This window comes from Chiloscyllium plagiosum, unplaced genomic scaffold, assembly GCF_037043375.1.
Source record: "Chiloscyllium plagiosum isolate Xiang-an unplaced genomic scaffold, Cpla_swu_hap1 HiC_scaffold_37, whole genome shotgun sequence".
Classification (NCBI taxonomy): domain Eukaryota; kingdom Metazoa; phylum Chordata; class Chondrichthyes; order Orectolobiformes; family Hemiscylliidae; genus Chiloscyllium; species Chiloscyllium plagiosum.
The window spans coordinates 8,348,988-8,364,722 of record NW_028270175.1 but is presented as its reverse complement, the minus strand read 5'-3'; the positions used below and the strand labels follow the sequence as shown (position 1 = coordinate 8,364,722).

Here is a 15,735-nt window from a genome sequence, read left to right as displayed (position 1 = left end):
TACCTTTCAGTGGTGAAGCTCACTTGAAAATGTATGGGTTTAGTTTGTGGGTGAGAAGAAAGAACAAGGACAAAGAAAATTACAGCACAGGAACAGGCCCTTCGGCCCTCCATTGATTTAGATCCTCTATCTAAACCTGTTGCAAAGAAAATTACAGCACAGGAACAAAGGACATCATCAAAGGCCTGCCTCTCACATCCTTTGTGTTTGAAAAAAACTTGCAAAAACTCAGGCATGGCAAACCAGCCGTCTTCTCCAGCTGCTTAAACTGTGCCCCAGTCAGAAAGCAATGGAGTTCTTCTTTTATCTTCTTAGTTCTTCCATGGGATGTAAGAGACCCGAGAAGGTTGGTTGCCTATCCCTAATTGCCCTTGGCTCCAAGTAGCTTGTTCAGTCATTTAAGTTCGAGTCGACAACATAAACAGAAAATGCTGCAGATCTGGTAGCAACTGTGGAGAGAGAAGCTGAGTTATTGTTTTGGGCCCAAAAGAGAAAATGCTGGAAAGTCTCAGCAGGTCTGGCAGCATCTGTAAGGAGAGAAAAGAGCTGATGTTTCGAGTCAAAGCTTTGACAAAGGGTCAGTTAGACTCGAAGCATCAGCTCTTTGCTCTCCTTACCGATGCTGCCAGACCTGCTGAGATTTTCAGCATTTTCTCTTTTGGTTTCAGATTCCAGCACCTGCAGTAATTTGCTTTTACCGTTCTAGGTCCTCCTTCAGAACTCAGTCAACAGCCAACAATACTGTACGCCAGACTGGGTCAGGTTAGGCTGAATTATAGTTTCCTGAAAGTTGACATGCAATTATCTCTGGGCAGCAGACATGCGGCACACACTGTCATGCCAATTTTATTAGGAATTATAAAACTGCTACATGTATATGCAGTACCACTACATTCCTGCTGGTGGTGCTGCTGAGATACAAGAATCAGCAGGAACAAATATGTTCTCAGAATATTGAGGTGACAACTACAAAGTTGGACAAAGAGCTAAAACCTTGTATTTTTATCATAGCTTTCATGACTGTGTTGAAGCACCTTGCAGTCAATGAAGTAGTTTGAAGTGGAGTCACTATTGTATTGCATGAATCCTGGCAATGAACTCCCATAAACAGTAATGTGATAATGACAATAGAATTTATTTTTGCAAAGATGATTGAGGCATGACTATTGGCCAGGATGCTGAGGATAGTTTCCCTGCTCTTCCTGGAGATGGTGGCATTGGATTTGCATCCCTCCAAGCAGGCAAAGGAAGCCTTGCTTTAATTGCAAACAAAAACAGAAATTGCTGGAAAAACTCAGCAGGTCTGGCAGCATCTGTGGAGAGAGGAACAGAGTTAGCGTTTCGAGTCCAGTGACCCTTTTTCAGAACACTGTCACTGGACTCAAAACGTGAAGTTTGTTTCTCTCTCCACAGATGCTGTCCCACCTGATGAGCTTCTCCAGCAATTTCTGTTTTTGTTTGTTTCAGATTTCTAGCATCCACAGTTCTCTGTTTTATTATTCTCAGTTTAATGCCTCAACTGGAAGAAGTCACAGAGAGCTGCAGAGACCAAGACATTTAGTGTATTTAAGATAGAGATGGCTAGGTTCTTGATTGGTAAGAGGATCAAAGGATACAGGGAGATGGCAGAGAATGGGGTTGAGAAACATATCAGCCATGGTCAAATAGTGGAACAAACATGACGGGCCAAATGGCCTAATTCCGTTCCTATATCTAATGGTCTTATCAGAGCATACTTGCCAACTAATCAATTCTCAGCTCTCATATTGTACACAAGTTGGTTTTCCTCCTTTTAAAACAGTATGTTGATGTCTTGCTGCAGATCAGGCTATTGGAGACTTCTGTGCTGGACTGGGAAAACAAAACTTTGAGAAATGATTATCGACACGCACAACCTGTCAATGATAGAATTGTGGAAGCCTCTTTTCAACCCGCCCTGATGAAAGGTGCGCTAATAATTGTTTTTAACTCAAAAGTACTAAGTTTACAACCACACATGAACTGAAATTATTGTCACGCTCATTTTCTTTAGCAGGTTCCTACTATCTTGAAACAATTCATGAAAAGCTGGACAAAATTGAAGGGATTCTGAACCATGTTGACGCGAATTCAGAATCAAGACTTACAGGTAAATAATCAAAGTGTGTAATTTCTCATTACTGTCAGGAGAAAGAAATGTCGTGAAAACATTTTAAAGTTGCCCTGCTCAGAATAAATGACAATCCTTACTGCATTCTGAATAATGAAATTGTAATTACAATTTCTAACTAATTTGAGGAGAAATTTCTTCACCCAGAGAGTGCTGAGCCTGTGGAAGTCACTGCCACAGAAAGCAGTTGAAGTCAAAACATTGGATTTTTTTCTAAAAAAGTTAGATATAGTTGTCAGGGTTAAAAGGTACAGGGGAGAAAGCAGGAACGAGGGACTGTGTTGGATGATCAGCCATGATCATAATAAGTGACAGAGAAGGCTCAAAGGGCTGAATGGCCTACTCCTGTTCCTATTTTCTATGCTTCTCTGTAATGGTGAGTGATAGGATGTATATACAGTCAGACCCTTCGCATTTTGTTTGTTCAATCATGGTGTTATGAAGATGTGGGTGTACTGTACCTTTAAGAGAGTTAAAAGCTAACAGAACTACCTGACAGCACCGAGTGAGGTATCAATGAGGTGACAATGTAACATTTGGTTGAAAGTTAGATTAGATGGGTTGCCAGGAAACAACTAAACAGATTCAAATTAGGCCAATCAGTTTAAATTATATCCCTAAAAATAACAAACTCCAATCAAGTTTGAATTTAGTATATTGACAATCCTAAAAGCCGATGACACAATCCAATATAAGACCGGGAAAAATTGAACAGTTAGGAGGAGAACTGCCAAGCCAACATCTGCAGATTGCTGGAGAATAGCTCTCTTAAAGGTACCTTTATTGATCCGTGACCTGTGAAGCAGAATCTCGAAGAAGAAAAGAAGACACGGGAAGATCCAAACAGAAGATTCGACAGCTAGTTGGTTTTGAAAACTTGAATTTTTGGTAAATATTAAATTGGGGGCTTTTATCAGACTAGTATAAAAGAAGGAAAGGTAAAAAGATGGATTAAAGGCAGGAGCTGTAGATAGTTGTTAGTTAATTATTCTCTGTTATACTTTAAGTTATTAATTTTTACTTTAAATAGTTCTGGGCCTCTTGAATTTTCACAAAATTTTCACAGCACAGGATAAACCTTTCCTGTGTTGCTGGTTTAAATTATGCAGAAGGGTTTACCCCATGTCGTAACAATGGGATGAGGGTATCATTGGACAGCCAATGATTATTGCCCAGTCCCTAATTGGCCTGGAGGACTGGGTAATGTTGTAATCCATGGTGGAGTAGGGATATCTTATGGGACTGCTAGGAAGGGAGATTTGGGATTTTGAACAAGCATTAGTGAAGAAACAGGCTCAAAGTCAGGATGGTGAGTGACTCAGAGGGGAACTTGAAAGGGGTGGTACTCCTCAGAATCTGCTAGCTTTGGTTTTCAAGGCCCTTATGGTCTGGTAAGACTATGGCGACTTTACAATAGAGAAAAGGTGGAAATATAAGCTTTTAGTGCTGTTCTTTAGTGAACTGAAAGGTAATCATTGAAAAGTCTGGTGCTGGAAAGGTACAGGAGGTCAGACAGCATCCAAGGAGCAAGAGAGTCGATGTTTCGAGCATAAGCCCTTCATCAAAAAAGCATTCCTGATGAAGAGCTTCAGCTCAAAACATCGACTCTCCTGCTCCTCAGATGCTGCCTAACCTGCTGTACTTTTCCAGCGCTACACTTTTCGACTCTGACTCTCCAGCATCAGCAGTCCTCACTTTCTCCCTGAAAGGTAGGAGGGCTGAGCTCTGAAGCTGTTGTTAAAGTGTGCACCGTGAAGATGTTTCGCATCTACTCCTGAAGATGGCAGTGAAACATTGAACAACCTCTGTCTTCCTGTAGCATTAGCAGCATCTTCGCTCTGGGTCATTCAGTTCATCATCAGTCTGTCCCTGGGCTTTCTGCTTCCCGGAGTTCCCTCCTTTTTCTCTCTGTTCCATGCACTGAGGGGACATGCCTTTGCTGGTCATCTGGAGCTGATAAAGATTGCCAGGAGAGAGCTTTTACAAGTGCCATGTCAGTTGGAAACTGGCTGATGTGCATTTTAACCCAATCTCTCTGTTTTGCCTGTAATATTTCATACACTTGTTTAACAAAAATCCACCAAATTCCTTTGTGAAATTTTCAATTCACCTTGGTTCAGTAGTATTCTTTTGGGAGACCGGATTCCAGATTTCCAGGACCTTAAGAATTGCTTCCTGACATCATCCTGGGCGATAACTTTAAGATTTTGCAACCCTACTGTGTGACTCCTCCACCAACAGATAGAGTTTATCTCTTGCTAATCCAGCAAACTCTTTAAGCGTCTTGCACACCTCAAGTGGGTCAGCCCAGTACATCTTCAAAACGCAAAGGAACTCAAACCTAATTTGGGGAAGCTGTCATCATTTAACCCAGCTACAGGTAAAAATCACAAAGGATGAAAAGCTCTGACACATGAATAAAGAATTCTCTTTCAACAGAACGGGGTTAAATTGGCAAATGGCACATACTGGTTCGAGACCTCTTGTAGGTATTTTTACTCAACCAGTTCAGTGATGCTTTGACACACCTCTGCAGCAAGTAGTACATGAACTCAGGATCCCTAGCTCAGAGGTAAGGACACTACCGGTGCACCACAAGAGCCCCCACCCTGACATCTCTTACATATTTCAAAATGGAAGGAGGTCAGCTGGGGCAGTTTGGAATGGTGCAGGATTCTACTAGAATATGACTCAGGACAGAATCTAACGATGCCTTCAAGGCAAATGCAGATATGGGGGGCATTTAATCAGCAGGGATGTTGGTGAATGGGCTTCTCTATCTAGCTGCAACCCCAATTAAATCCAAAATGAGGTGCTTTGTGAATAGCCTAACCCACCTGCTGAGGGTCTCAACATGCTACTGCTCCTGGTGGTGTCAACCCAACAGTGGATGGGGCCAGTGGAGGAAGGAGGGGTCTCATAATATTGGGAAAGCCACAAGCATTCCTGTCCAGAGTCGCTTGTGGATTCTGGGGTGTGGGAGTTCCTCATTCCAGAGCTCCTGGTACCCTGTTGAGGGGTTGGACATTGAGAAATGGGAATTGTTGGGAAGCACCCTCATTGACAGCCCTTAGTGCTGCCCTCCCCATGACCTCACCCCATGGACCACCTCTCTATCAACCCTCACTGACCCTATGGCCTGGGCTAAAACCTGTCATGGTTGGAAATTAGCCTACTGGAAATGACCTCCCCTATTTTGAAGTGTACAGGTTTGATGAGTTGTACCAGTATGTACTATTTTTGCATTTTAACCATTTTTTTCCCCCTCTGGGCTGGAATACAGCAGATACATTGGGCCTCAGGTACATTGCATCACCTCCCAGTGCGTACTACCCTTCAATAGAGTTGCCAATCTGCTGACAACTCTTGGGTTGGCTACTCTTTCACAACCTCCTCCCCACTTCCCCACTGGGAAAAAGATATTGGTTCTTGATTCTGGGCCTGCCATTGAACAGTCAAGTGCCCAGGTGCCACTCAGTATGGTGGGCTTTCCCCTGAAAAGGGGCTACACAGAGGGATACATCACAGAAAAAGGTCTTTCAGCCCAAGGAATCTGACTGAGCTGTAAACAAGTCCCTTACTGTTCTATTTCCCATTCACCAGCACCAGGCCCATAGCCTCGTATGCTTTGGCATTGGAAGTGTAATTCTACATTGTTCTTAAATGTTATGAGGATTTCTGTGGGGAAATGGGGAAGTGCCATGGTTTATCCCTGGGGTGAAGCTCAAGGGAAAAAGAATCAGGACAACAGGATGTTCAAACATAAACATTTCATAAAACACTTTTTTTTCCCTCAGAGGGATGGTAGAAATATGGAGTGTGCTGCCTGGGACGGAGGTGCAGTCAGGTCCTCTTGCAACATTTAAGAAGCATCTGGATGACCACTTAAAATACCCAGGTGGAGTGGGCTATGGACCAAGTGCAAGTACATGGGATTAGTGTAGCTTGGTGTTATTTGGTCAGCATTGACATTGTGGGCTGAAGGGCTGTTTTCTATGCTGTTTGATTCTATGACTTTAGGTGGACCTGGTTACTGCTGTAGGAGGAGGAAGAAGATCCCACTTGGAATATTTAGGCCTCCCTTGACCCATTTTCCCTCCTCTTTCGGATCACAAGATTCTCTGATAACCAGTGTTTTCACTGAGTGCTGGACACGTTTCCTTCTCTCCCTGCTGATAGCATCTTGCTCTCCAGGAATACTAGCCCATTCTCCCACCCTCTCAACAGCAAGTTGCCACCTCTTGGCCAAATCCACTGATGGTGAGGGCTGATGGAGGCTTGGAGACGGGTGCCCTGTATTAAAGTGGCCTGGGTCTCTATGTTGTCAGGACCAAATCTCATTTCATACCAACTCAGGGTCAGCTACAATTCAAGTTCTCAAATATTTGCTCCCTTTGGGATTGAACCCAAATTGGAAAGAGGAGTGGCTAATATTAAATCTGAAATAGATAACTTTTTGTTAAACAAAGTTACTCAGGGATTTGGGCCAAAGGCAGGTGTGCAGAGGTAGGCAACACATCAGCCATAATCTCATACAGTCACAGAGTCATAGAGCTGTACAGCACGGAACAGACCCTTCGGGTCAACTCGCCAAGCCGATCAGATATCCTAAACTTATCTGGTCCCATTTGCCAGCATTTGGCCCATATCCCTCTAAACTCTTCCAATTGTACTCATCCAAATGCCTTTTAGATGTTGCAATTGTACCAGCCTCCACCACTTCCTCTGGCAGCTCATTCCAAACACGCACCACTCTCTGCGTCCAAGGTCAGCTGTGAATTCATTCAATGGTGTAACAGGTTTGAGGGGCTGAATGGCCTGTTCCTGTTCCTATGTTCCTGTGATGCAAATCTCGCCAGAATAGCAAGCCAAGGTAAAAAGAGAAAACTGTCCTTTGGAAATAAATGCAAAATTTTCTGGAGTTGCACAGAGGATGTTGCCCTCTGCAAGAGAGAAATTCGTCAACATTTGGCAAAACATCAACCAGTCTTTCCCACTTAAATACAGATCGATAGCTATCATTGAGGTTTGACTTCTGAGCTAACAGTAGTAGATTTGGGTGCAGTGCTGATAATCTGTCACTAGATGTTAGTGTAATACCTTCTAGAATTCAGTTTTAATGTAGAGAACTTGCTGGAAAATTACTGCACAGTCCTTCACAATCTCACTGGGACGGAGATATGGGGGATGGGCCAAATAGGCTGGAAATGCCAGATACCATGAAAAATGAAGAACTGGGTTGATGGATTGAAATGGAGAGATAATAATTGGTCAAGATTCATTCTTAAATACCTGATGATCAAAAGGAAAAGCAAAAACCAAGTCAAAAGATCGAAGGAAATTTAGTTAAACAAGAAAGGTGTCCCTTTGACTTTGGGAACCAATGTGAAACAGATGATATCGATTCAGCTGCCCATTATACACTGCTCCTGATTTTCATTTCTGTTAATGTAACTGGGACTGAAAATGGGGAGAGACGTGGGTAATGGCAGTGTTATCCCTCATACATTATATCGTCGGAAGTCAGAATAATCCACAATGAACTTTAGTTCAACTAGAATGCAGAGGAGGCTGAGATTGTGGGTGAGTGGGATATATTTTCATCTTCACTGAGTGATGTCTCATAAGGTTTGCCACAGTAGAAGCACATAAGATTTTGATCTATACCTGTCAAAAGTCAGACTGTACCTGGAATGATGGCCTAGCGGTATTATCTATCGAGCCAGATAATGTTCTGGGGACCTGGGTTCAAATTCTGCCGTGGCAGATGGTGGAATTTGAAATCAATAAATATCTGTAATTAAGAGTCTAACGATGACCTTGAATCCATTCCTGATTATTAGGAAAACCCCTCTGGTTCACTAATGTCCTTTAGGAAAGGAAACTGACATCCTTGCCTGATTCTAATCTAAAAAGTGAGTTACCAAGTCTTACTTGAATTCATGCAGTTTTTGAGCAAAGTACAATGTAACTCTGCAAGTACAAATTCACTGCACCACATGTATGCATGTGGGTCTTTGTGTGTGTGTCTGTCTGGGGTGGGGATTTGTGAGTGTGAGAGAGTGTATATGTGTGTGTATGTGAGCGTAGAATGTCTAAGTCTGTGAGGGGGTGTGTGTGTGTGTGTCTGTCTGTCTGGGGTAGGGAGTTGTGAGTGTCTGTGAGAGAGAGTGTATATGTGTGTGCATGACAACTACGTTCAAGGCTGAGATAGATTTCCAATCAGTAAAGGGAATCAAGGGAAAAGGGAGGCCAGTGGAATTGAGGGTTATCAGATCAACCATGATCTCAATGAATGGCACAGCAGATTTGATAGGCTGAATAGCCATAAGCTCCTTCACCTTATATTCTTATAACCCTAATCCTTTAAAATGAATAGAATAAAAATCTATATTTTTATCTTTAATTTGGATCTAAGCAGGATCTTCCCCCACCCCACCCATGGTATGAGATGAAAATCAATCCCTCTTGTATTTATTGGTAAGGGGAAGCGAGTCATTGTGGGAAAATAGATTTTGAGATAAAAGAGTAATCTGAATTTTGTGAGATTTGATGCAATGGAGTTATGGGCAAGAAAATTAGGCCTAAACTCTTGGTCGGTGAAGAGTAAAATTGTAGCCATTGAAGGTAAGAGATGTAGATGTTGATCAGAGTTTCTGAAGGCGTGAATTAAAATTGACTTGTGAGATGGAGAAACTGAGAGGGCAAACAGACTGTTCATATTTAGCATTAAATTGGTAATAGACTGGTAGGTTCCTTCTAGGTATTTTTCATCAACTCATTCAAAGATATTATAACACAACTGTGGAGCAGGTAGGACGCAAACTCAGGCCTTCGGGTCCAGAGATAGGGACTCTAGCACTGCACTGCAAAACCCCTTGTAGGTTCGTGCTGAGAGAGAGAGAGAGAGAGAGAGAAGCCTGAAGTCAAAACAGCGCAATTGGGAGTATTTTTCTGAGATTGAGGTTAATTCTCCAATTGAGGACAAATTTAAAGAATTCCACACTTAACTAATTGATTTGGCATTGGCACAAGGAGCAAAGTGCTGACTGTATTCCATTTTTCAGTGCTGATATTCCTCATCCCTAGAAGTAATAGTTGATATAACAGAGAATGATGTATACTTTAGAAGCAGAGTGAGTAAAAATAGCTAATATCACCCTTTCTTCAATTATTTTTGCAGGTAGCAAATTGCCTTTTTATCCCAGTTTTCACTTCTGTGAGGAAAGCCTTTCCAGTTACGTTCAGATCCAGACCCTTTGCAGCATGAATCTCAGTTCCTTTACCATCTGCCTCTGGGTCAGAACAAGAGATGTCCAGCCAAGAATTCTTCTGTCGTATGCAACAGCGGATAGTGACAACGAACTGGTCATCTCTGTGGGTCTCGACTGGGGGCTATGGATTGGAGGGCATTTTGTGAACATGCCATTGTCTTTCAGTCCAAATGAATGGGTGCACTACTGTGTGACATGGACATCTCAATCAGGGGCTGTGGAAATGTGGAATAATGGGCTGTCAGGAAAGATCAATTATTTTAAGAAAGGGTATGTTATTAAAACTGGTGGTACTGTGCTGCTGGGTAAAGATCACGATGGCATTGTGGGCATGTCATCTGATGCTTTCATTGGTGACATTAGCGCTGTTAACATGTGGGATTATGTTCTCACTCCCTTGGAAATTCGAAATTTAATGGAATGCCGATACAGGTGGAAAAGGGGAAATGTTATAGGTTGGGGGAAGAGTTCCACAACAGTGTTTGGTGGGGTGAAACTCGAAGAGGATAGCACTTGTTTGGGGTAATTTATTTCCATTACAATGTGCTACATGGGGCCAGGGAAATATTAATCAGTTCACCTTTAGCACAAATCTGTGGTTTGGGAAAGTAGGTACAGTTTTAAATTTACAGATTGATTTTGAGAATCACTAGTAAATGGGTCATAAAAGGCTACACATTGAGTAGACAGGTCAGAATTATCTCTATCATTAAATGTGATGCTATAGTTGTGGGGAGCCAGACACATGCGGTAATGTTACTGGATGAATAATCCAGAGCCAGACTAATGCTTTGTGAACATGGGTTCAAATCATACTCAGCAGGTGGTGGAATTTAAATTCAGTGAATAAAATCTGGGATTGAAAGCTAGTCTGAGTAATAATGGTCATGAAACTACCATCAGTCGGTATAAAGAACCCATCTGCTTTACTAATGTCCTTTAAAGGATGGTCTTGTGATGTAATGTTAACACACCTGACTCCAGATCATTAGGAATGAGATGAAGAGCGTATACTCAGACTCTCATGCTCCTCGGATGCTGCCTGACCTGCTGTGCCTTTCCAGCGCCACTCTTTAGACTTGAAATGCCATCATCTGGCTACGGACCAGATGCTGGAAAGTGGGGCTAGTGTAAACTCAAGAGTAGTATTTTGTCAGTTGAAACTTTATTGCTGGAACAGCACAGCAGATCAGGCAGCATCCAGGGAACAGGAGATTCGACGTTTCGGGCACAGGCCCTTCCTCAGGAATGAGGAAGGGCCTGTGCCCGAAACGTCGAATCTCCTGTTCCCTGGATGCTGCCTGACCTGCTGTGCTGTTCCAGCAATAAAGTTTCAACTTTGAGCTCCAGCATCTGCAGACCTCACTTTCTCCTAGTATTTTGTCAGTACAGACTTGATGGGTGAAGGGCCTCTTTTGTACTGAATTATTCTATGATAAAGAGAAAAACAGCTAAGACAACTGCTTGGGGATAAAGCATTTTTAAAAATATCCACTGGGAAGTAATACAAAAGAAATAACAAAATGTTGAAGAAACTTTAGTTTTGAAGACATCATTTGGACCCGAAACATTAACAGTTTCTCTCTCCACTGATGCTGCGAGACCTGCCGAGTTTCTCCAGCACTCTGATTCAGACTTCCAGCAACTATAAATTTTGCTTTTATTGAAGTAGAGAGGTGAATCATTTTCACCATCAATCTACAACTGATAGGACACAGCTTAGGAGCTTAAAGAATTTATTCAGTTGCATGATTTTGTATCAAACTCAAAAGGGTTGCTGATATTTTTACTACAATTGCTTTGAACAATACAAAGACTGGAATTGATTTAAACAGCAGAATTTAAACTGTTCACAGTAACTTGTTAAATTTTAGCTATGACATATAGGGGTCTTAGCGACACAGGCTGTGGTCAGAATTAGGGTGGCACTGTGGCTCAGTGGTTAGCACTGCTGCCTCACAGCACCAGGGGAAGGGTTTGATTCCAGCCTCGGGTGACTGTCTGTGTGGAGTTTGCACATTCTCCCCATGTCTGCATGGGTTTCCTCCCACAATCCAAAGATGTGGAGGTTAGGTGAATTGGCCATGCTAAATTGACCACAGTGTTCAGGAATGTGTAGGTTAGGTGCATTAGTCAGGGGTAAATGTAGGGTAGGGGAATGTATCTGGATGGGTTAGTCTTTGGAGGGTTAGAGTGGACTTGTTGGGCTACAGGGCCTGTTTCCACACTGGAGGGGATCTATGGAGAATTGTGCAGGAGACCAGGCGGCACCTACCTCAATTTCGGAAGCAGCTCGAATTTTTCATGGTTTTGGCATTTCATACAGTCCGCATCTGCATCTTGCCAGTTAAGGTGTATTATTACTTTTTAAACCCCTTGTTAACAACTCAACTCATCTCATTATTATTCAGCTTTCTGTCTTTCATCATGCACAGTTAGATGTTGGGAACTTGACATGGAAGTCAGAGCAAGAACCTGGCGAATTTAGCTTGTCACTTGCTCTAAGGGGAGCTCTACATTGGACACTGGACACCACCATCTCAGGGCATGCTCCATGGGCACCGGCCACGTGTACCCCGCATTGATGGACCACGGGCATCCGACACAGTCCAACCATGCCATGCTGACCTAAAGTCACAAACTAAACAATTCCTGCTTGCCTGTGTGTGGCTCATATCCCTCCAAACATTTCTTATTCATGCACCGATCTAAATGTCCTTTAAATGTCATAACTTTACCCACTTCCTCTGGAAGTTCATTCCACACATGAACCACCCTCTGTGTAAAAAGAATTGCCCCATGTCGTTTTTAAATCTTTCTCCTCTCACCTTAAAAATGTGGTCCCTCGTCATGACATGCACCAGCCTTTGGGGACACTCACAGCACATCTATGATCTACTTACAGGTCGTTTCTGCGCTGCACCTCATTGTAATACTACTGAAAGGACACCATGTGCTCAGAGACACAGGGACTGGACCAGGCTGTGACTCTAGGCTGTTTGCTTGCTTTCACAGCGCTCACTCACTCTGAGCCTTATCCGGATGCTCACAACATCCCTGCCTTGTGTTGCCTTACCTCGCCGTAGTGCACTTTGCCCCCTCAGTCAGAGATACCAGTCTCAAACTACTTCTGCCTTGCTATGTCACTCAGCGCAGACATAAAGCCAGGCTGTCAGCAGTCCTCCAGACTGTCAGCAGTCCTCAGTCAAGACAAGGGGAACTATCTTTACTCAAGGAGTGTTGATAACAGTAAACCACAGGCAGGCTGTGTTGCCAGTCTAGGGGCTTGGACCCAGTCAGTCAGGCACTCAGGGTGGTCAGAATCAGAATGCTCTCCACATGAGGGGTGGGGAGGAAAATGTTGGGCAGTCCACCATCCTTCTTGATTCTGTTTGTCCTGTGGGGGAGCAACCACCTTCAGTAGTGAGAGACAAAGAGACAGCCATTATGGGAGATGAAATTGAGTGGCACAGCTATTACAGTTGGTGCAGTTGGGGGGCACGGAGGGGGGAATCCCGATTGAGTGGGCTGCAAAGATTGGTGTTGGGGGATTGGAGTGTGAGAGAGTGGAAGAGATGTTGCAGGCAATAGTGAGAGTGGTAAAGCAAGAGCCCTTGGTGTGAAGTGGGTGCAGTGGTAGAGAAAGAGTGAGTGTGCAGTAGCAGAGAGATGTGTGGTAGACTGGTGAAGAGGAGAAGGACATACTTCTGACAAATCTGTACATTCCTCCAGGTGGCTGAAACTGTACTGACCCAGTCTGATGTTGTTTGGTGTTGCGCCCCTCAATGCTGGTCCTGAGGAAAGTGGAAGTTCCATCTCTGCACCACCCTATCCAGCAGGATCTCTGGATACCTCCCAGAAAGCAGGATGTGATTTCTTCCTTTCTGCCACATCTGGGGCAAATGTCAGGAACTGTGCAGGGCAGCTCCAGACTGGCAGTGCCTTTCCCAGTGTGCAACAGACCACTAAAGAAGGTGCCAGCACAAAGGATGCCAGTTAATTCCGGGAAATCCCATTAGTCGCGGGTTGATCCGGGAGTGGTGTGAATTAAATTGGAGCTGGAATTGAATGTGAGGGATGCCATACAGAGAGGGCATTTAGATAATAGGGGTGAGTTTGACAAGATGTGGTGAGAAAACTTGCTGGGCCTGAGGGTGAAAAAATCTGACTCAACTCACACTTGGCCAAAAATAAGTAAGATTCAGCCGTACCTGTCTGATGGTCGTGAACATGCTTGATTTGCAAAGTGAACATGGGGATCTTACAATCTGACCTTTCTGCCACTTGGTCACCAAAGTCCCTCCGATGAGTAACTTATACACCTCCTGTTTCCGGTGATAGACAGCTTAACTGGACCCTCCAATGAAACAAAAAAATCAAAATGGCCTGGCCCTGCTCCTATATTTGTCAGTAACACCACTATTTCTATATATTGTAGAGATGCAGTGAATTATAAAACGATTGTAGGAACAGGTGCTATTAGAAAATGTCAACCATTGCCTTCGTTAGATCCTGGTTGTACATTGACACATCTTCGCAACTGCATCGAAACAACAACTTGCATTAGGTAGAACCATTAACAGAGTAAAATAAGTCCAAGTGCTTACAACATTGTCTGTTCCTTCCACTCTATTTGGAACAATTATTTAAGGTCCGTCACTTCAATTCATGATAAGACGTTGGAAATATAATCTCAATTTGAATCATATCAATGATCTCACTAAGCAAACACAGAACTACAGCACAATGTTAACACAAGCGAATCGACTGTCATCATGCTGTGCAATGAACACATCTCACATATAAATACACCTTTAATGTGTTAAAGCACCCCAAGTCATTTCACAGGAGCAAAGTCAGACAATACCAACAAAGGAGACACCAGGACAAGTGACCAAAGCGTTTAGTCAAAGAGGTAGGTTTTAAAGAACATTGTTCAGAATCCAGGAGAGGTAGAGAATTGGAAGGTTAAGGGAAGGAAGTTTAACAATTCATCGGTCCATTATAATAACAGACCTAATTTTTTTCAATGAGTTAGCACATTTTCTGCAATGCAAGACAAACTTGATAGAGACAAGCTCTTGTACTGGTTGTTTATACCACTCCTCACCCAAATGACATCTTGAAATTGGCTACATTGCTGTGCTCTTCACTTCCTTGTGTTCATCTGTGTTCGTCTCGTGCAATTCAAGGTGCTCTGATTCCAATTTAATTTCAACTTTGTTCCTCTTTGCAAACATTTGGCTGATTTCCAGGAATGTTTTGCTTTTTGTTTCGGGAATGATGATAAAGATGTAGGCAAACGTTGCCAGGCAGATGCCTCCAAAGATGATGAAACTATATTCACCGAGCCCTTTCTGAGAGAAAAGGTTTTTTGGAAGTTGAACATTTGAAGAATATAAGCTTTTGTTATTCCCCAACTTCCATTCCCATCAGTAATGAATTATCCAACTAAATATCAACATGGTGAACAGACGTAGCTATCAGCAGTAATTTCTAAACCTCGATTTAAAACAACTAGGTCAAGGGCACATAAAGTTCCCTTGTAAGCCACACACTATCCTGGCTTGGAATTATATCACTGTCCCTTCACTGTCAATGGGTCAAAATGCAGGAACTGTCTAACATCACTGTAGTTATCCCTAAACATCATGGACTGTGTTTTGGACTGTTCCAGACACCCCACAAAAACATTTCAAGAAGGTAGCCCAGACCCTAAACTTTCTAGTTGTTTTAAGCAGGTGTAAGATGGATATTCCAGGAGCGATGCAGCTGGTCAAACCACTCAGTTTTAAACAAAACAGAATTTACTTACACACTACTGAATGAAACACAAACAAAAGAAAATAGAAGTTAGAATAACAACTATTTGAAAACTCAACCAACACAATATCCCCTGCAACTTAACAAAATGCTGTTCTGATTTCCTGCAACATCCCATAACCACACCCCTTGGCATTAAGGTAAATTCAAACACAAGTTCTTAAGGAGAGATGAGAGAGAGAGAGAGAGGATCAGCCAGGGATCATTGGCTGAAACATCAAACCCTTTACTTTTCCCAGCAGCTTCTTCGGGTCCCCAGCTAAAACTAAACCAAACTAGAAAAATCCCTGAACTGGGAGAGGTGGCCACTCCATTTTCATTGTACAAGTGTTTTAAAAAAAAACCTCAAAGCCCTTTTCCTTGATTGTTGCCTTTGGCAGTATCTGTTAGCCATTAGCAAAATGGCTTTATCGTAGACAAACCAAACCTGGGGGGCAGGACTGTGGCTCAGTGGTTAGCACTGCTGCCTCACAGCACCAGGGTCCCAGA

General features: G+C 43.0%; 2 protein-coding genes across 5 annotated transcripts in view; one reads left to right on the top strand and one right to left on the bottom strand.

Moving 5' to 3' along the window:
• The window catches only part of ca6 (carbonic anhydrase 6), a 33,328-nt gene extending 23,036 nt beyond the window's left edge, over window positions 1-10,292 (top strand). Inside the window, exons 7-9 of one of the 2 annotated variants that reach the window (XM_043676166.2) lie at window positions 1,823-1,946; window positions 2,036-2,128; window positions 9,333-10,292. In XM_043676166.2, the coding sequence (XP_043532101.1) occupies window positions 1,823-1,946; window positions 2,036-2,128; window positions 9,333-9,949 (834 nt within the window). In that variant the 3' untranslated portion in view covers window positions 9,950-10,292. Of the gene's footprint in view, window positions 1-1,822; window positions 1,947-2,032; window positions 2,129-9,332 lie in introns of both variants that reach the window. The other variant, XM_043676165.2, reaches the window with a different exon arrangement.
• Window positions 3,969-15,735, bottom strand: part of slc2a5 (solute carrier family 2 member 5) — a 58,746-nt gene continuing 46,979 nt past the window's right edge. For 2 of the 3 annotated variants that reach the window (XM_087980292.1, XM_043676169.2), the window contains one exon: window positions 14,340-14,780. In XM_087980292.1, coding sequence (XP_087836418.1) covers window positions 14,556-14,780 — 225 coding nt within the window. In that variant the 3' untranslated portion in view covers window positions 14,340-14,555. Of the gene's footprint in view, window positions 4,103-14,339; window positions 14,781-15,735 lie in introns of those variants that run through there. The other variant, XM_087980293.1, reaches the window with a different exon arrangement.